General features: G+C 37.3%; 1 protein-coding gene across 5 annotated transcripts in view; it reads right to left on the reverse strand.

Moving 5' to 3' along the window:
• Window positions 1-3,756: 3,756 nt before the first annotated feature.
• Window positions 3,757-20,814, reverse strand: part of TBC1D23 (TBC1 domain family member 23) — an 81,086-nt gene continuing 64,028 nt past the window's right edge. For 2 of the 5 annotated variants that reach the window (XM_080654110.1, XM_080654112.1), the window contains exons 14-19: window positions 17,046-17,185; window positions 15,445-15,489; window positions 11,593-11,681; window positions 8,696-8,831; window positions 6,207-6,401; window positions 3,757-5,418 (exon numbers count right to left, since the gene is read on the reverse strand). In XM_080654110.1, the coding sequence (XP_080510236.1) occupies window positions 5,337-5,418; window positions 6,207-6,401; window positions 8,696-8,831; window positions 11,593-11,681; window positions 15,445-15,489; window positions 17,046-17,185 (687 nt within the window). In that variant the 3' untranslated portion in view covers window positions 3,757-5,336. The remainder of the gene's footprint in view (window positions 5,419-6,206; window positions 6,402-8,695; window positions 8,832-11,592; window positions 11,682-15,444; window positions 15,490-17,045; window positions 17,186-20,814) is intronic. The other 3 variants (XM_080654111.1, XR_013959833.1, XR_013959832.1) reach the window with 3 other exon arrangements.

The following is a 20,814-nucleotide window of genomic DNA, read 5'->3' on the forward strand; positions in this document are numbered from 1 at the left end:
ACCCCATCTAAGCTGAGCACAGAAGCTCTCCCAGCGGAGACACAACTGATTCTCACAGCCAATTGGCCTGGAGGTCAACTCCCCCCAGTGATACTAACAACAATCTAGGCTTAACTACAACAAGACTGCACACACAGCCCACAAAGGGGCCCACCAAGAGTGTTCACCTCAGGTAACTGGGGAGGTTGAGCCACTGGGCCCTATAGGACACCTAGCACACAAAGCCACTCCATCAACTCAGGTAAGCAGCCAAAATGCAGAGACAAAGAGGCAGGTCACAAATGAAGGAAATGGAGGAAAGTAAATGACTGGATATAGAGTTCAAAACCACGGTTATAAGGTTTTTCAAGAATTTTCTAGAAAAGGCTGATAAATTTAATGAGACCCTCGAGGATATGAAAAAGGATCAACTAGAAATTAAGCATACACTGACTAAAATAAAAAATATCATACAGAGACCTAAAAGCAGACTAGAGGACTGCAAGAATCAAGTCAAAGATTTGAAATACAAAGAAGCAAAAACACTCAACCGGAAAAGCAAAAAGAAAAAAAGAATCCAAAAAGTTGAAGATGGTGTAAGAAGCCTCTGGGACAACTTCAAGCGTACCAACATCAGAATTATGGGGGTGCCAGAAGAAGAGAGAGAGCAAGATACTGAAAACATATTTGAAGAAATAATGACTGAAAACTTCCCCCACCTGGTGAAAGAAATAGACTTACAAGTCCAGGAAGTGCACAGAACCCCAAACAAAAGGAATCCAAAGAGGACCACACCAAGACACATCATAATTAAAATGCCAAGAGCAAAAGACAGAGAATATTAAAAGCAGCAAGAGAAAAACAGTTAGTTACCTACAAGGGAGCACCCATACGATTGTCAGCTGATTTCTCAACAGAAACTATGCAGGCCAGACCGGAGTGGCAAGAAATATTCAAAGTGATGAATAGCAAGAACCTACAACCCAGATTACTCTACCCAGCAAAGCTAGCATTCAGAATTGAAGGGCAGATAAAGAGCTTCACAGATAAGAAAAAGCTAAAGGAGTTCATCACCACCAAACCAGAATTATATGAAATGCTGAATGGTATTCTTTAAGAAGAGGAAGAAGAAAAAAAAGATAAAGATAAAAATTATGAACAACAAATACATATCTATCAACAAGTGAATCTAAAAACCAAGGTAATAAAAAATCTGATGAACAGTATTAACTGGTGAATATAATAGAACCAGGGGCATAGAAAGGGAGTGGACTGACAATTCTTGGGGGAAAAGGGGAGTGGGGGGTGCGGGAAGAGACTGGACAAAAAGCGCACACCTATGGATGAGGACAGTGCGGGGGAGGTAAGGGCAGAGGGTGGGGTAGGAACCTGGTGGAGGGGAGCTATGGGGGGAAAAAAAGAGGAACAATTGTAATAATCTGAATAAAGATTTATTAAATTAAAAATAAAAAAAAAACACAACTGCCAATCTATGGCTTTTTAGGTTAGTATGTTAGAATATGCTAAGGCCGTGGTCGGCAAACTGCTGCTCGTGAGCCACATGCAGCTCTTTGGCCCCTTGAGTGTGGCTCTTCCACAAAATACCATCGCCTGGGTGAGTCTATTTTGAAGAAGTGGCGTTAGAAGAAGTTTAAGTTTAAAAAATTTAGCTCTCAAAAGCAATTTCAATCGCTGTACTGTTGATATATGGCTCTGTTGACTAATGAGTTTGCCGACCACTGTGCTAAGGAGTTAAAGGTTCTGTGTGAAACATACCAGTTGCAAAAATGGTAAAGTATATCAGTACAAATTTATCATCCCTACTAGAAAACATATTTTATTAATTATGGACAAGTGGCATCAAATGTATATATAGAATTCAAGTCATACCTTAATAAGCAATTGTAATTCCCAGGAAGTGGGTTAAAGGTGAATAACTATCCCTTTTCACTCACTCAATTTCTTTGAACTTGATTTTCTCAACAGGAAAATACAGAAAATAATACCTCATAACGTTGCAGCCTCTGCAATCCTGAGTGTCCCTGAGTTGAATATCCCAGAGTGAATTCATTCTGCAGTTAAGTGAGCCAATGAAGGAAGAATGAACTATATAAGTGCCTAAATCAGTGAACTGTATTTTCATTTCATATTCATGACTAGTAACTGTGGTGATAACAAGCTGAAGTTCAATTTACTACATGTGGAATTTAATGTCATTAGTATTAAATTATCTCTTCCCCCGTTCCCATCTAGATGAACAGAAATAGCAAAACCTCAATGTAACAGACTAATTTGGGGGAGAGGGTGTCCATTAAAGCAGAAAGTCCGTTATATAATAAAGTAGGTTTTCCAAATAAGTATGCTAGAAAATTGAAATATTAGTCTGTTTTTACTTACGTAGACATGTTTGTGTAATTATGTATGAAAAGTTTAATTTCAGGTAAGTTTTCTATATGTATCACTATAATTTTAAATTTATACTGATTAGGCCTAGTAAATGAGTGCATTCACCAGTCACCGAGAGTAAACAAATGCACACTGCTGGGGCGTGGCGTAATGTGTGCTAAAACTGCTGTGGAGCGACACCACAGACAACAGAACCAATTAAGGCTCCTTGAGGTGTGATCATGTGCTAACACTCCCTGAGCACTGTTTATGAATGGTAACTCTTGGATTTAAATATGTAGACTATAGTTGTAGATATGCAATATTTATTTATGTTGGAGAAATTACTAGTTTTTTTTCCAGCATATGGCCTATTCGCTAAAATTTTTAAAAAATAAGTGAATAACAAAAAAAATAAGCTGTTAATTTAATTATAATATTGGTTAAAAGCATTTTAAAATTAACAGGGTGTTAATTTTCACATGACATATGTACCAGAAATTTTGTCCATTAAAATCTGAAGTCCAGCCCTAGACGGTTTGGCTCAGTGGATAGAGCATCGACCTGCGGACCAAAGGTCCCAGGTTTGAATCTGCTCAAGGGCACGTACCTTGGTTGCAGGCTCCTCCCCTGGTCAGGGCATGTGCAGGAGGCAACCAATCAATGTGTTTCTCTCACATCAATGTTTCTGTCTTTCCCTCTCTCTTCCACTCCCCCTAAAAAATCAAAAGGAAAAATATCCTCAGATGAGGATTAACAAAAAAATAAATCTATATATATCTATATATATAAAAGCTGAAGTGACCAACCAACCAGTTGCTATGACACGCCCGACCATCAGGGGCAGACACTCAATGCAGGAGCTGCCCCTGGTGGTCAGTGCACTCCCACAGCGTGAGAGCTGCTCAGCTGACCAATGGGTGCCAGATGCCCGGCTCATGGCTGGCAAGTGCAGCTGCGGTGGCGTAAGCCTCTCCCACCTCTGCTGCAGCGCTACTGAGCAGGCAGCAGCGGTGGCAAGCGCAGTGGGGCTGGAATGAGCAGGAGCAGTGTGGCGCCCAGCCTTGGGCTCCTCCCCAGCCGCCTGCTGTTTCAGGAATAGGCTGAAACCAGCAGTCCGACATCCCCCGAGGGGTCCCGGATTGTGAGAGGGTGCAGGCCAGGTTGAGGGACCCCACCGGTGCACAGATCCATGCATTGGGCCTCTAGTAAATAAATAAAATCCGAAGTCCGTTAAATTGAGTTCCATAAAATCGAGGGTTTACTGTACTTTTAAATCTGAAATCTAAACCTTTAAATTCCACTGAAAGAATAGCCCTCAATTTTCTAATTTTTTGGTATCTATAAAGATTGACAAATGGGGGAGGGAAGAAAAAGAGAGAGACTGTCATTAAGAAGAAAGTTTTGCGTAAACTGTATTGGTTTATTTACAACTGTAATTTATAAACATTAACACAAACACCTTTACATTAATATTATGTAAAAAGTCCCATAGCTGAAATGGGGAGTGGGGGGATGAGACTTCAGGACATTTCTAAAGGGGGTGCCAAGAAAAGGAAAAAATGCAATATAACAGTTGTGGAGAGAGTTATAAATATCAATTATTGCACCAGGAGCAATTTCATGCAAATGTCTTCAACCACTCAAGTAAACTGTTTTTATTTAATTAGCATAAAATATCAAAATACCATGACCTATGCTGCCTTTTATTCACTTGATTTCCATGAAGTTAAAATTACTATCTGAAAACAGGATATGTCTAAATATTTCTCCTATCAACCCCTTAGAGATAATCCATTACACTTTAAAACATGGAAGATTGTAAGGATTTGCTACTTTCCAAACAGATTTTACAAGAAGTTATTCCACGTCCTCAAATGTGTTCTTGGATTTCTCTTACCTAACATGTCTAATATGAATCTCTCAATAAGTTAAGTTGAGGAAGCTGTGAAATAAAGCAGATCACTTTACAGTTTTGTCATATTAAGAGAAAAAAAAATAGTTTCAAACCACTGGAATTTTTATAAGACAAGACAAAAACCAAAGGAGAAATTTCAGAAAGTGATGATAAAAACAACTATAGTTTATACAGCTCTCTGATTATTTGGCTTTTATTTAAGTGGATATTTGTGGTCACAGACCATAATCTCACTGAGGATAAATCCGTGTGTGCTCAACACCTGTCTTAAATACCCTAAATCAAATATTGCATTTGTAATAAAGACCAATGACATTTGTACAGATATAATTCTGTCCTCAAAATGTTAATTGTAATCTTAACATGCCTACCTACTTATATATATTGCTTTTAACTGCTCCATTGAAACCATTAGGATGAAGTTTAGTATCTGAAGCACTCGTGTTCAAATTATTAGCTAATGGTGCAAAGATGTTTGGAAACTGATGTTTCAACATTTCACTATCTGGACTGAATTTCTGAGTTGGCTGGAATCTTTATCCATTTCATTAAAAAGATAACACTCTTTTTAAGAATAGAAACGGCAAGCTAATTATTAAGCTATGTAATATTTTTTAGTTACTGATATTGCTCAGTGGGTAAAACCAAGTTAGCAATTAACAGGCTCTCTTCAACTAATTCTATCTCTAGTTTTCAGTGAAGACATTGCAAATATATATATATGTGTATTGTTTTTAAATCTGAAAGTGATGCATGTTCCCTTAAAACAGCTCTTCAAAACAGAACTGCATTCTGTTCCCTTAGTTCATAAGGGCACAGGGTCAGTTACTTCAAAGTCACTTAATAACTGACTTTTATAATTAATCATTTTACAAAGCCAAAAATGCAAAAGGAAAAATTTTAAAAATTAACTGTCCAGAGATTAATTATAATAATTTAAACTTTTCAAATATCCCCATGAGCAAATGAAAGGTCTCCAGTTAGCACTCAGTCAGGAAAATGTCCATGTTTCTCTTGGTTGCCTTAATTTCTTTTGTAATACTTTTCTTTTATATTAACTTTCCAAAGCATCCAACACTTTCATGATCTGTTGTTTTATGGCTTTGGTAGCATCTCCTGCATTTGGAATCAAATACCTGTGGGGGGAAAATATATACATATTAATACAGTGCTTTTTCTTCAGGACTCTGTTTCGATGTCACCTCCAATGGGAAGCTTTCCCTGACTTACAAAGCCAGCAGAAATGTCCTCCTATGTACTCCCCAGAACTTATATTAACATATACTCAAAAGCATGTTTCAAAGAAAATCTAAATGCAAAAGCAAGGTGATTTTTCATAGTGTACAGCAAGGTGGAATGAACTGCAGATCAAGAGTTAGAAGGTAGGTGTGAAGATGTGAAAGTCATTTAATCCCTCTTGGCTTCACATTTTTATTTATAAGATTAAATATGGTTTAGCTTCAAGATCAATGTGGTATATGGCCCTGTGCCAGTCCATGAACTATTTGTCACTGGTTCAAGGAGGAGCTTATACCAGATTGCAAACTACACCATTCAGTACACTGCTTAGTTCACTGACATTTAAAAAAAATAAGAATTTGATGAAAGAAAATAAAAGCATTGACTTATATTCTGAAAAAACTTATTTGATTGCAAACCAGCATTTAGTGCAACACCGGTACAGGTTATTCTTAAAGACCCTTCTGTTAAAAAGTTTAATTAGTTATGGTACTTACTAAAATCATGGGCTGATGGCTAAAACACAGATGACTAAGAATTTGGAAGAAAAAGATAGCAAAGAATATTAACGAAAGTGGTTCAAATATCCTATTCCACCACCTCTTCCCCTAAATAGAGAAACAAACCATGTTTAATAATGAACTAATTCAATAATTTAGACAATATCATCCTAAGAAAATCTTACCTTTCAATTGCCAGGATTTCTATTCCTGAAGCACTGCTGTTTCCATACTTGAAGGTAATTAGGTCAGGATGTTTCTTTTTGGATGTAATTTTAACCACAGAATTTAGTGCTTGTCGAGACTGTATATAAGCCAATCCTTTCCGTGAAAGAATCTCCCTTAGACAGTACATATGTGTTGCAGTAACCAACAGATGACTTGAGAGAAAAAGCATTAAAAAACAAAAAGAATGTTTTTAAAATGTCATTTAAAATAGCTATTACTTCAGTAGCCCCAATTATAAAAAATGTTCAACTCTAGATGAAATTACTTTCAAGTTAAAAATACAAAGGCTCATTATAAACAAACTAGAGGCCCAGTGCACAAATGTGTGCATCTGTGGGGTCCCTCGTCCTGGCCTGCGGGATAGGGCCAAAACGGGATCTCCAACATCCCCCGAGGGGTCCCGGATTGCAAGAGGGTGCAGGCCAGGCCAAGGGACCCCACTGGAGCATGATCGGGGCCAGGAGAGATGCGGGAGATTGGTCAGCTGGGGAGGGACCATGAGAGGGCTCCAGGGCATGTCCGGCCCATCTCACTCAGTCCCAATCGGCCAGACCAAAGCAGCAAGCTAACCTACGAGTTGGAGCATCTGTCCCCTGGTGGTCAGTGCACATCATAGCAGTTGAGCAGCCTTAGCATACCATTAGCATATTACGCTTTGATTGGTTGAATGGACGATCAGACACTTAGCATATTAGGCTTTTATTATATAGGACTAGAGGCCTGATGCACAAAATTTGTTCAAGGGGCTCGGCCCTTACAGCCCTGGCTGCCTCGGTCCTTGCAGCCCCGGCTTCATCCAGAAGGTCGCCTAGATGGCTGTTCTGCTGTTTGGTCTAATTAGCATATTAGCTCTTTATTATATAGGACTAGAGGCCTGATGCACGAAATATGTGCAAGGGGCTCAGCCCTTGAAGCTGCGGCAGCTTGCCTCGGCCCTCGCAGCCGTGGCAGCTGGCCTCAGCCCTCGCAGCCCTGGCTTCCTCCGGAAGGTTGTTCGGCTGTTGGGTCTAATTAGCATATTATGCTTTTATTATAGATAAGCTACCTAATAAAAGCTTTTAATTTTTCCCTTATGTCTTATTAACAGATAAACCTTTGACTGTCTAAGAACACAGGTATAAGCTATATATATAAAAGCCTAAACGACTGAATGACCTAATGACTGGTTGCTATGACGCGCACTGTCCACCAGGGGGTAGATGCTCAATGCAGGAGCTGCCCCCTGGTGGTCAATGAGGTCCCACAGCCAACCTCCCGCAGCCAGCCAACCTCCTGCAGTCCCTCCCCTGACCAGCCGGCCCTGATCTCCCCAATCTGAACTGGGCAAGATGGTCCCGATCGCTGGCCAGACCAAGGGGTCCCACCCGTGCATGAATTCGTGCACTGGGTCTCTAGTATTTTATAAAAAGTACAATACAATTAAAGTAATAGATTTAAAATAATCGATTTTTAGAATCTATTCTATATGGTATGTAAAATATACTACCTTCCATACTTTTAACAGTATTGTCTATATTCACAAAGTATTCTCATTCAACATACCATAGCATATGCCCAATATTAAAGACCACTAAGCAATAGTTGGGCTGCCTTACGTATTTTATAATATTCTATAACTGTATCCTAAAGACAAAATGTGCACAGGATTATTAACACCCCCCACCTTGTGTCTCACCCCCCACCTTGTGTCTCAGCTTTAATATAGTGATAATACTCATACACTTTTAGGTAATACAATAAGAAAAATACCAGAAAAGTCTAGACTGTGGGACATTCAGCCGAACAAATAGGCCTAGACTCACAGGATTCATTAATAATGAAGAAATGGTTGTGGAGTGTAGTACTTTGGGTGAGACTAAATAGATATAACAGGCAAATAACAGTGTGTGAACCCTGACTGGATCCCAGATCAGGAAGTACAAACAAAGACTATAAAAGATACTTTGGGGGCACTCTGAAAAATTTAAGTATATGGTCTGAATGTTGAATCATGTTAATTTTTATGATTTTAAAGGTGATAACACTATTTGAGTTATGAGATTTTCTTGGGAGATTTATGCTGAAGTGTTTAGGGTTAAGTGTTATATCTAAGCTGATTCTGAATGGCTTGATAAAAAGGAAATTCATATATACATATGTAGTATATGTGTATGTATATACACACTCAACTAGAGATGGGATAGTGTGAAAAGAAGTTAGAAGCTGGTAAATCTACGAGAGGTTTATAAAGGTGGTTCAATGTACTGTTTCTTCAACGTTTCTTGTTTAAATTTTTCAAAATAAAAAATTACATTAAAAATCTTTCTAAAAATCGAGACGTATATTATCAGAGGGAAATTATATCTTATTGTATTTGGATAAATAAAATTTCTTTTGTAGTTTGGTTTTATATTATTAAATTCCCTAAATTCAATTGTACTTCTGAAGAAGACATTTTTACAAGTACCTAGGAAACATGTGTCCATTTTCTTTCACTTCTTTACAAGGAAAATGATGCTTGATGTCTGGCTTGTTTATCCAAGTCTGAATATTTACAACCTCTTTTCTATCATCATCTGACATGGAAGAACTGTCAATTTCATCTATAAAGAATTTAAAGTGTTAAAGTGGGCATTACCAATTTCAAAAATGATACATTTCTTAACAGCTTGAAAAACAATTTCAGTAGTACTTTGAAAAAACACACCAACCAATTATTTTATTATTATTTATTTCAGAGAGGAAGAGAGAGGGAGAGAAAGATGGAAACATCAATGATGAGAGAGGATCATTGATCGGCTGCCTCCTGCATGCCCCCTACTGGGGATCGAGCCCACAACCTGGGCATGTGCCCTTGGCCGTAATTGAACTCGGGACCCTTCAGTATGCTGGCCGATGCTCTACCCACTGAGCCAAACCAGCTAGGACTTAATTCTAATGTTGCTACTATATTTCCTTATGCCACAAATACTAACACAAAAATAATGTTATGAAAAATTGTTCTATATGATAAGAAAAAGTCAGGTGAAAATACTGAGAATGCACGTTTAAAAGATTAAACTAAGAAATTTTAACATTTTTATTTAGATAGCATATCTATGAAATCTGACTAGTCTGTACGGAGATGGCTGAATTTTCCAACAATGAATACCTATTTTGAGGGCAAGTACAGCAGAGTTCTTTTTCTCTTGCTGACTCCAGATTTTTAAGGAAAACAACAACAAATCCATCCTGGGATAGATAAGTAAAAATCTACATTTTTTTCATGAGAGAAATAGAAAACATTATAATTATTTTGTTCTTCTCATTTAAGAAAGAGAAATTACAGTCCCTGGGATTAATAATTATAAATGTTCTTCCCTTTGCTTTTTAAGAAGTATTTCAAAATATTTATATCTATAAAAGCCTAAGTGACTGTTCGACCGGTAGCTATGATGCGCACTGACCACCAGGGGGCAGACGCTCAATGCACAGGCATGGAAACATGAAACAGACTGATGAATCTCAGAAGGAAGCGGGGAGGGGGTGAAGAGATTAACCAAAGATCTTATATGCATACTACAGATTCATGCACCAGTGGGGTCCGTCGGCCTGGCCTGCGGGGATTGGGCCGAAACCGGCAGTCTGACATCCCCCAAGGGGTCCCTGGTTGCAAGAGGGTGCAGGTCATGCCAAGGGACCCCACTGGTGCACGAATCCATGCACCAGGCCTCTAGTAAAGATATAATGAAAAAAGGAAATCTCATATAGCTACATTCCTCTTCCCCAGTCACACTCCTCTTCCTTCCTAAGAAATAGTGATTATCTGAATTTAGTGTTACCAGTTCCATACTTTAACTATATTTGCATACAGTTATTCTTTAACTACATATAAATATCCCTAAATAATATAGAGTAGTATTTTGTATTTTAAGTAAAATTTATATAAGTAGACTATTCAATTGTATTCTTCTGTAATGGCTACCCCACTCCCAACATTATAAAATTTATCCATGTTGATACACATAGTTCGTTTTCTCATTTTCATTACTGTGTAGTTTTCCATAGTGTAAATATGTGTGTATATGATTTATGTAAACAAACCATAGTTTATTCATTCATTTGTTAATGGAAGGAGTTGAGATATTCAGGGAAAGATACATAACAGGATGATGGCAACAGAGAGGGTGGGGGGAAAAGGAGCAAAAGAAACAAATTAGAAATAGGAGGTAGAAAATTACATTTACTGCAATGCAAGTTTTCTGGAAGGTGATTTTGTAATATGGATTAAAATGTCAAATGTGATTCCCTATAACCTAGCAATCTTACTGCTAAGAGTTTACCATCTGGATGTACTTGCAAAAGTTCATGTTCATATATGTATAAAAACATCCGTTTGTCATTTGAAACAGAAATAAAAATTAAAATGTCAGTGGAAGATTGAATAAATAAATTATGGTATGTTCACATGATAGAAAAATAAATGAGGAGGTATAAGGGCTGAGATGGAAAATATGCAACATGTATTACTAAGTGGAAAAGGCAAGGTGAGGTATGGAAATTTTTTCATATTTTGTACGTTTATGTACTGTTTTATTTTTTCCAACTTAATACACATATTAATATTAATTATGATTACTCAACCAGGATAATCTGGCAGTGGGATTATGAATCAAAGTAATAAATTCTTTTTAAAAATATAAAGAAAGACAACCACACAGATGACAAATTTCCCTTACACAATATCCCCATCTTGTGGCCCTTTAAAATAATGCCTCTAGTTTCAAAAGGTTCTTCAGATGTCTGTTTTGGAATTCCCTGAACTTTGGTCCCACAACTCTCAATCTCCTAGGTGGGTGCATCAGGGGTTTTAAATTCAATCCCATGGATTTAAATACTATTTGAACACTGATGATTTTGAAATTATCACCAACTTAGACTCGTCTCCTCGATTAAAGGTTCCTATATCAACTGGCTACGCAACATTTCACATTGGATTTCTAATAGGCAGAACTTCAGATGTTTTAGACTAACTCTTAATAGAAAAAACAGTCTTTAATCTCCTCTACAGAATCTCGCTGTGTCTTTTTTTCTTTTTTAATATATTGTTATTGATTTCAGAGTGGAAAGGAGAGGTAGAGAGATAGAAACATCAATGATGAGAGACAATCATTGATCGGCTGCCTTCTGCACACCCCAAACAGGGGATAGAGCCCCCAACCTGGACGTGGGCCCTGACCAGGAATTGAACCACTGAACCATGCCGGCTGGATACTGTCTTTTTTTTTTTTTTTTTTAAGCAGTTGTTTGCTACTCCCAAAATAATCTTTATAATCACTCCTGGTGCCTGAGGAAAGAAGTCTATAACTAAGTGTAGTACTACACCTGTGTCATACTCTTCTTCATCCCCAATGCTGAACACAGGTTTCACACCACGGTAAGGCTTGCCCACTCTGTCACTGCTGCTCACATGCCTATATTCAAAGAATTTTAAAGAGGGGTGGGGAAACATCACATAAGAAGTTATTGAAGATTTTAACCAAGTATCATTTGACTATTCAAACAAATGTAAATGTTCTTTGCCTACGTACAACCCAGTTTTAGGATAGCTATGTTAAGGAAATTGAAACAAGATAAGGAAATAGGTTAGCAAAAGTGGCAAAAGAACTTGGTGGCTGAATGTTTTCAAATCTGTAAATATTAAATTTAAAGCAATTTTAATATTCATATTAAAACCAAGGCTTAGCCCAGCCAGAGTGGCTCAGTTGGCTGAGCATCGTCCTATGCACCGAAAGGTTGCTGGCTCAATTCCCAGTCAGGACACATACCTGGGTTGTGGCACTTACGTAAGGCAACTAATTGATGTTTTCTCTCACATCGATATTTCTTTCTCTCCCCCTCCCTCTCTCTAAGCATGTCCTCGGGTGAAGATAAAAAAACAATGCTTAGATCTGTGTGGCCTTAGAGAAGTTACTAAACCTCTCTGTGATTCTGTTTCCTCATCTGTAAAAATGATAACATCTACCCTTCATGGTTTTAAGAATTAAACCACTTAATGTCATATGTGTGTGTGTGTGTGTGTGTGTATACTAGTATATACTGATATCAGAGAGGAAGAGAGAAAGAGAGAGAGATAGAAACATGAATGATGAGAATCACTGATCAGCTGCCTTCTGAACGCCCCACACTGGGGATTGAGCCGGCAACTCAGGAATGTGCCCTGACCAGGAATCCAAACGTGTCCTCCTGGTTCATAGGTCGACACTCAACCACTGAGCCACGCTTTACATATTTTGTAAAGCTCTCAGAACAATGCCTGGTATATAGCAAGTGCAACATACATGTTTGGTAGATAATATAGATTATGGAACCAAACAACCAAATTCCAGGAGTGCTTAAAGTTCTCATAGGGGTGTGCAAGTGTCTTAAGGTTTTTCCTCCCATTTTTTATTATTGTTACTTTAATTTTAATAGAAACTAAGATTCTACTTCTTATACATAAATGTAAGTAAGCCATGAAAATGGATCTGCCTTTCTTCTTCAAATGAAAGAAGCCTAAACAACATGTAAACTCAAAATTGGTTAGTTCTGCCAAAAGTATGACCTCTTTTTTAATATAAAAAATTAACCTCATTACTTTGCAGATAATCTCAAATGAACCAAGAAGTAAAATTAAAGTATTTCAACAGAATACTGTATGTTTCTGGGGAATAAGCATTTTATTATTTGTAGAATAAAGTATGAAGAGAGTCCAAAGTGGGGAAAAAATCAAGTTACACTATCTTTACTTAGCCTTAGAATTCAATTTCTCCACAAGATATCAAACATCTATTTTAAATACTTTTCTAATATATTTCATCAATAAAAATCTTATCGCAACCTAATTTTGTTGAAGGACTTACTTAAATCTTTACTTCTTCAAAACAACATTCTTCAAAAGAAAATCAATTTGAGTTGAGTGTATAACCAGACATTCTTTGGGAATTATAAGTTAGGTTAATCACTACATAGCTTACATTTTGATTACATTAAAATAATAAAATAATTTTGAGTTTATGTTAAAATAAATCTAATGTAAAATTATCCTGTAAATTACCAAACTATTCTCGTTAGATAAAAATTCAAAAACCTATGAAACTCAGATTCAGCTTTCTTACAAAAGGCAAAGATAATACAGCTTTACCTAAGAATACTTTAGTGCCATCCTATCTAATAAAAGCCCAGCGACTGAACAGTGGAATGACCAGAATGACCGGTCGACCAGGCACTATGACGCGCAGTGACCACCAGGGGGCAGATGCTCAACGCAGGAGGTGCCCCCTGGTGGTCAGTGCACTCCTACAGTGGGAGCGCCGTTCGGCTGATTGGGATGAGCAGCTGCTCTTGCAGCGGGAGCAGCCACTCAGAGGGTGGGTCCACAGCCCCTCGGCTGACCAGGATGAGCAGTGCTCCCACAGTGGGCCAATCCCTGCAGGCCATGCCCCCAACCAGTGCACGAATCCCATGCACTGGGCCTCTAGTCTAGTCTAGATTATAAAATTATATGAGATTTAAATTACTGCTTCCCTACTGATATTAAAGCATAATTAAACTGCCTGCTACAACATAGAAAGTAATGTTTATAGTGAATGCTTGAATCAGAAACCAAGTATCTGAAGAGACAAATAGAAAAAAAAATACAATGGAGTTTTTATAAAAAGATTGCTAAAGATTACCGAGATGGTTCTTAAAAGAATGGCTAAAAATTGATGAAATGCAATGGATGAACTTTTTTTTAAAAGCAGTATATTTATTCTTTCTTAGAATATGATAACAGAAACATCTACAAAATAGTTTGTCAAGGTTTTCACTTAATTTGCTGAGCTCAGAAAGAGCTAACATTTCATTCTAACATTTCACTAAATTTTACTTTCAAAATAGGTATATCTGCCTTTGGGCCAGAGAAGGTAATTTAAAATTTTTAAAAATTAAGAATCTGGGAGAAAACTTGGGAGTTAAATAAAATCAGACTAATTCAATGGTTGTATAATAAGAGAAAATAGCATGATGATTCACAAACATTATAATTTTAAAGATGCAATTTCCTTTAAAATAGTCTTAGATAAAATTATAATAGAAGCCCTTGTAATGGGTTCTGTATATGAACAGTCATAGCAAATAAAAACTCTTTATCAATAAGTTGAGAGTAAACTATTGTTTTTAAAAATGATACTTTTAGTCACTGGAAATATTGAAATGATCCAAGAAAAAGTCAAGTCCATTATTCTAAAGCTTAACTTACATCCAAAGTATGACAAGATTTTCTTTTAAAATGTTCATAGGTATTGCTAGAATTGATATTCTAAATTAAATTGCAGAAAAATTCTAGGAGTATAAAAACTATAAAGCCATATACAAGTATTAAGTAAGTAAAGTTCTTTTTTTCATCCTAATTGAAGATCCTTTCAAATTTATGGAATCTAATGACAAACTGCCCATCTCAATGAGAGAAGAGATGGGTAAGACATTAACATGTCCACCATGACAATTTCTTTCAATGAAAACCAAAGGCGGGACTCTAGAACTGCAGTTCTTTGGAACCAATTTATATGTTAACTCACGAACCTAAATACATACATTTTATTACGAAAAATCTAAAATATTATAAAACTAGAGGCCCTATGCATGAAATTCGTGCAAGAGTAGGCCTTTGCAGCCCCGGCTTCATGCGGAAGGTTGTCCGGACGGTTGTTTCGCTGTTCAGTTGATTTGCATATTACGCTTTTATTATTACAGATGACATAATGAACATGAATTATCCAAAATTTTGAACCATGAATTGTGCTTTTTTTTCCAGGTACTATAATTTTCTCTACTGTTAGGGCAGGACACAGAAGTAAATGATCTCCAAAGCTAAATACCCTGTCAACTCTGAAACTACTTATTTTCTTTGTTTCACCTTCCTCTGTCTCAGAATAAAAGCTGCAGCTTTATGAAGTTCTTGGATTCAAATGCACTTGATTTTCATCTGAGGAATGGGAGATACAAGGAAGCATGCAAGAAAAAAAAATTTTAATGATCAAAGCAAAAACCAAAAAGGTATCAGCATCACATGTACTCCTAAAAGCAGAATGAGAAAAGTTTAGCATTTGAAACAGCTACATGAAATTTAAGCCAAGACTGCATGAGGGTTATAGACAGCATGAAGCATGCTAAAGGAAAGGATGCCCAACAAAGCTGCTCTACTCATTGGCTTACCGCTCTGTACATGTTCTGTCTGGCCAAGGAAGATTGAAAGACATTCTACAGCAAATTGAGGCAGAGGACAGAATAAAATGATTATAAAACCACAAGTTTTAAAACAAAAATATAGAACAATCAGTTTTTCTAACCCAGAGTGTACATTATAAAGAAAATGTTTTAATCATCCAAAGTACAAAGAAAAATTTTTAAAAGCCTGTCTCAAGTGACTCCTTAACAAAGTCTTTTCATTTAAAGTTACCACTAGTTCATTTTAAAATAAAATTAATGAATTTTAAAATAAAAATATTTAATGTTCAGGCTATAAAATGTAGTAATAGTAGTACTATAATTCAAAATGCACTAATTGAAAGTAAAAATGTTAAAGGCTTTTGAGAGCAGATATATAATTTAATGAAAAAAATATTTTGTGGTAAAACACTTTAACATTTTTTATCAGTTGACCATTTTAGACAAGATACAATTTTTTGGATTAGTGAAAACAACCTATTCTCTTCTTTACTATTTACTGAATGGGAAAAAATGTATTTTTGTATGTATATGTACTATACTTAAAAAAAGTGACAAATAGTAAATTCCTGATATTCAGTTCTTAATGTCAAATATTTCAACTTTCCTAGGATACTGCAAGTAAGACATGAGTGAAATTAAATACTTTAACATACTACCAAGATCAAGCTTGCTTAGAAACAAATTTTGCACTGAATAATTAGGTTAGCTTTGAACTCTAGGAATAAGAAAGATCAATGTGTGGATAAAAATACATATTTTGTGCATTCACAATTCCAGTAAGAAACAATATAATAGATAAACTTGCTTATTATTTGTTGGCTATGTCCTTCATTTGTAAGTCATGGGAAGCTAAGGGTCCCTTATATTCTGTGAACAAAATTCTACGAAGATCTGAACTACTGAACTTCAGAAAATGTATTTCTGCTTTATTTAGCATGACCAAATTTTCTAGGTTTGAAATTCCAAAAGCAGAGGAAGAGGTTCCTGCAGAGATTACTGCATTTGGTAGTTGATTCTCATACATTTGCCATGTGGGAAGCAGCTACCATATGAAGTGTAAAACATAAAATGGCATTTGAATATATATATATATATTTTAATATATTTTATTGATTTTTTACAGAGAGGAAGGGAGAGGGATAGAGAGTTAGAAACATCGATGAGAGAGAAACATCGATCAGCTGCCTCCTGCACACCCCCTACCGGGGATGTGCCCGCAACCAAGGTACGTGCCCTTGACCGGAATCGAACCTGGGACCCTTCAGTCCACAGGCCGACGCTCTATCCACTGAGCCAAACCGGTTTCGGCGGCATTTGAATATATTTTTAATAAATAGCATGAAGGGACAGAATCATTACTTGCACCTTATTCTGAGCAGCAGGAGAGAAAAAACAGCAATCTGTAGACAAATTTTACAGCAATAAAGAACATCTTATAATTATAATGAAAACTGAAACCATATACTTAAAAAATGTACTTTATGATCCTTTTCTAGAACACATTCGAGTCAACTAATATTTACTTTAAGATACTTTCCTTTAGTTTTAATTACTCATCATAAAGTTATACTGTATAAGCAACTCACCGATCCACAGGAGCTGATGTATTCTCAATAAAACTGATAACTTTTTCCCTGACATTAACGGATTTTGTCTTCAAAGCAATAGTCATTTTATTTACTAGTGATTTCATTCCTCTATCATTTAAGCCATTAGAAGATTCACCCTGAAAAAAAAAAAAATTACTAAAGAACTTCTCTCCAAACGATTAGCAGACACACTACTGCTAAAGGTTATCTAAATGTCATGGACTGAATTGTGTCCCTCTCCCTCCCCTAAATTCCTATGTTTAAGTCCTAACTCTCAATGCACTTCAGAAAGTGACTGTATATGGCGATATTGTCTTTAAAGAGGTAATGAAGTTTAAATGAGATCTTATGAGTGGGCCCTAATCCAACATGACTGGTGTCCTTAAGGAAGAGGGGGAGACACCAGGGGTGAACCACAAAGAAAAAGGCCATGTGCGGACAGAGCAAGAAGGTGGCATCTGCAAGCCAGAGGGTGGCCTCAGGAGAAATCAAACCTGCCTCAGGAGAAATCAACCCTTTGATCCTGAATCTCTAGCTTCCAAAACTTTGAGGAAAAAAAATTTCTGTTGTTTAAGTCACACAATCAATTTGATATGGCAGCCCTAGCATACTAATACACTAGGTGAAACCATTTTAGGAATGAAAGGTAGAAACAAAAAATGAGAACATATATTGCACATATAAATGTGTGAAGTTACCTTCCTTACTCAACAAGTAATCAAGTTTTTCAGCTTTTCTTAATTCAGATTACTCTATAAAATGCTGTTGTCTATTAAGTGGGCAATAGCATTATGTCTAAAAAACAATGTACATTCTTTAAAAGACATTTAACTGCTAAAACATGCTAACCATCACCTGAGCCTTCAGTGAGTTGTAATCTTTTTGTTGCCAGTCTTGCTTTGATGCTGATGGCTGCTCAGGGTGGTAGTTGCTAAAGGTAGGGGTGACGAAATTTCTTAAAATAAGATAGTAATGAAGTTTGCCACATCAATTGACTCTTCCTTTCACGAACTATTTCTCTGTAGCATGCAATGCTATTTGAAAGCATTTTACCTACAGTAGAAATTTTTTCAAAATTGGAGTAAGTCCTCTCAAACCCTGGCGCTGGTTTATAACTATTAGTATATATAAACCATAAATTAATAAATCCTATATAATAAAAGGCTAATATGCAAATAGAACAAACTGCGGAACAACCAAACTGGTTGCTATGATGTGCGCTCATCACCAGGGGTCATGTGTGGAACATGGCGGGCTTCGGCAGCAGGTGGCAGAGCGTGGAACATGGTGGGTGGTGGCCACTGTGGGATGATGGAGCAGGTGAGCGGGGGCACCAGACCAAGGCAGGGTGCCAGTTGCTGTCATCAGGGCGAGCCTCTGGTGGTTACTGAAAATTCTTTGCTCCTGCGAATCGTGGTCCTGCCTGGCGCTCGCACCTGCTGATGGCTCCAGCCCCACTTGCACCCACTGCTGGCTCCGGCCCCAATCACTCCGTGCCGTCAGCACGTGGGGGCGGCGGCAGGAGCAGGGCTGCCAGCAGACAGAGGGCTGGGGACCGTAGTGGGAGGGGCTGGGCGGGGGCACGGAGGATGGGCCAAGACCCGCCCCTGTGCCCACCACAGCCTCGAGGCCCACAGTTTCTTTCAAGGTGCACGAATTCGTGCACTGGGTCCCTAGTATTATATTTAAGTTTATATATTATCCTAAATCCTCTGTTGTCATCTCAACAATCTTCAGAGCATTTTCACCCAGAGTAGATTCCATCTCAACAAACCACTTTCTCTGCTCATCCATAGAAGCAATTCCCCATTCATGAAATGAGACTGCAGTAATACAGTGGCATCTTCAGGCTTCACTTTTACTTCGTATTCTCTTGCTATTTGCACCACAACTTGGCTATTTGGCATAAGAATCTAGCTTTTGGTCTATCCTGGCTTTCAACATGCCTTCCTCAATAAGCTTAATCATTTCTAGCTTTTGATTTAAAGTGAGAGACCTGTGACTCTTCCTTTCACTTGGAACATTTAGAGACCACTGTAGGGTATCAATTGGCCTAATTTCAATATTGCTGTATCAGAGAATAGAGGCCAGAAAAGAGAGAGAAAGATGGGGGAATGACTCAATAGGTGTAACAGTCAGAACACACACATTTTTTAAAAAATATATTTTATTGATTTTCTTACAGAGAGGAAGGGAGAGGGATAGAGAGTTAGAAACATCGATGAGAGAGAAACATCGATCAGCTGCCTCTTGCACACCCCCTACTGGGGATGTGCCCGCAACAAAGGTACATGTCCTTGACCAGAATCGAACCTGGGACCCTTCAGTCCGCAGGCCGACGCTCTATCCACTGAGCCAAACCGGTCAGGACACACACACATTTTATTAAGTTTGCAGTCTTATACAGGCACAGTTCATGGCAGCCCAAAATGATGAACAATAACAGCATCAAAGATCACACTAATCACAGATAACCATAACAAATATAATAATGAAAGATTTTGAAATATTGTGAGAACAAAATATATCAGAGATACATGAAGTGAGCAAATGCTGTTTGAAAATGCCAGTCGATTTGTTTGATGCAAGGTGGCTACAATCTTTCAATTTGTAAAATAAAGTAATAATCTGCAGAGTGCAATTAAGTAAAGTGCAATAAAATGAGGGAGGTGCCTGTAATGAGCATATCAGTTCATGTAGCTAAACTTTTAAACAACTTATTCGTTGTAAAATTTTGCTTTTTAAAACATTTTCCCTTAGGCCTCTAATTTCTCAAGAATTAGGTTATCCTGGCGTACCTAATGTGATAGGTGTGAGTATAATTCTTAAATTATTTCATAGAATTGCTTCCATATACTCTAGAAGGCAAGTTGGTGATAGGTGTCCAAGTTTCAAGTGTACCAATCCTCTTCAGAATTTATGGGAAGGAAATAATCAGAAAGTGGCCTAGGATTTAGGTACTATTTGATGGAAAATTATACAGATCTAAAAAGCCATGATTTACAGCATGTTTTCAAGGGCTGCGGCTGGCTGCAGCCATGGGATCTCCAACTGCATGTGAGAGCAATGTGGAGAGAGATTGACAGCTCAGGTTAGTATAGTATTTATGTCACTCACCTTTCCTATAATAGAAAAACAACAACAATAAAAACCCATGCTTAAAAATAAAAGCATTTCAAAATGTTAGAAAATACTCATATATTTAGTGAAATTATGTGTATAATCTGATCATTACTTTTAAAATAAAATACTAAAATACACATGCATTAAAAAAGATCTGGCCGAAACCGGTTTGGCTCAGTGGATAGAGCGTCAGCCTGTGGACTGAAAGGTCCCAGGTTTGATTCCGGTCAAGGGCATGTACCTTGGTTGCGGGCACATCCCCAGTAGGAGGTGTGCAGGAGGCAGCTGATCGATGTTTCTCTCTCATCGATGTTTCTAACTCTCTATCCCTCTCCCTTCCTCTCTGTAAAATATCAATAAAATATATTAAAAAAAAAAAAGATCTGAAGAAAATATTTTAAAAACATAAGTAGCAGTTATCTCGGATAGGGTCATAGGTGATTTGTTTTTATACTTTTCACATTTATATATGGTGCTACAATAAGTGGATATCACTTTCATTTTTATGAGAAATAAGTCATTAACTATATAACACACATAAACACACACACACACAAACATGTTTCTTATTTTTATACCCAAATTCAAAACCAAAGTACACTGACTGGGAAATTCTTTGGTACTCCTGAATATAACACATCTT

Source organism: Plecotus auritus, assembly GCF_963455305.1.
Source record: "Plecotus auritus genome assembly, chromosome: 2".
NCBI lineage: Eukaryota > Metazoa > Chordata > Mammalia > Chiroptera > Vespertilionidae > Plecotus > Plecotus auritus.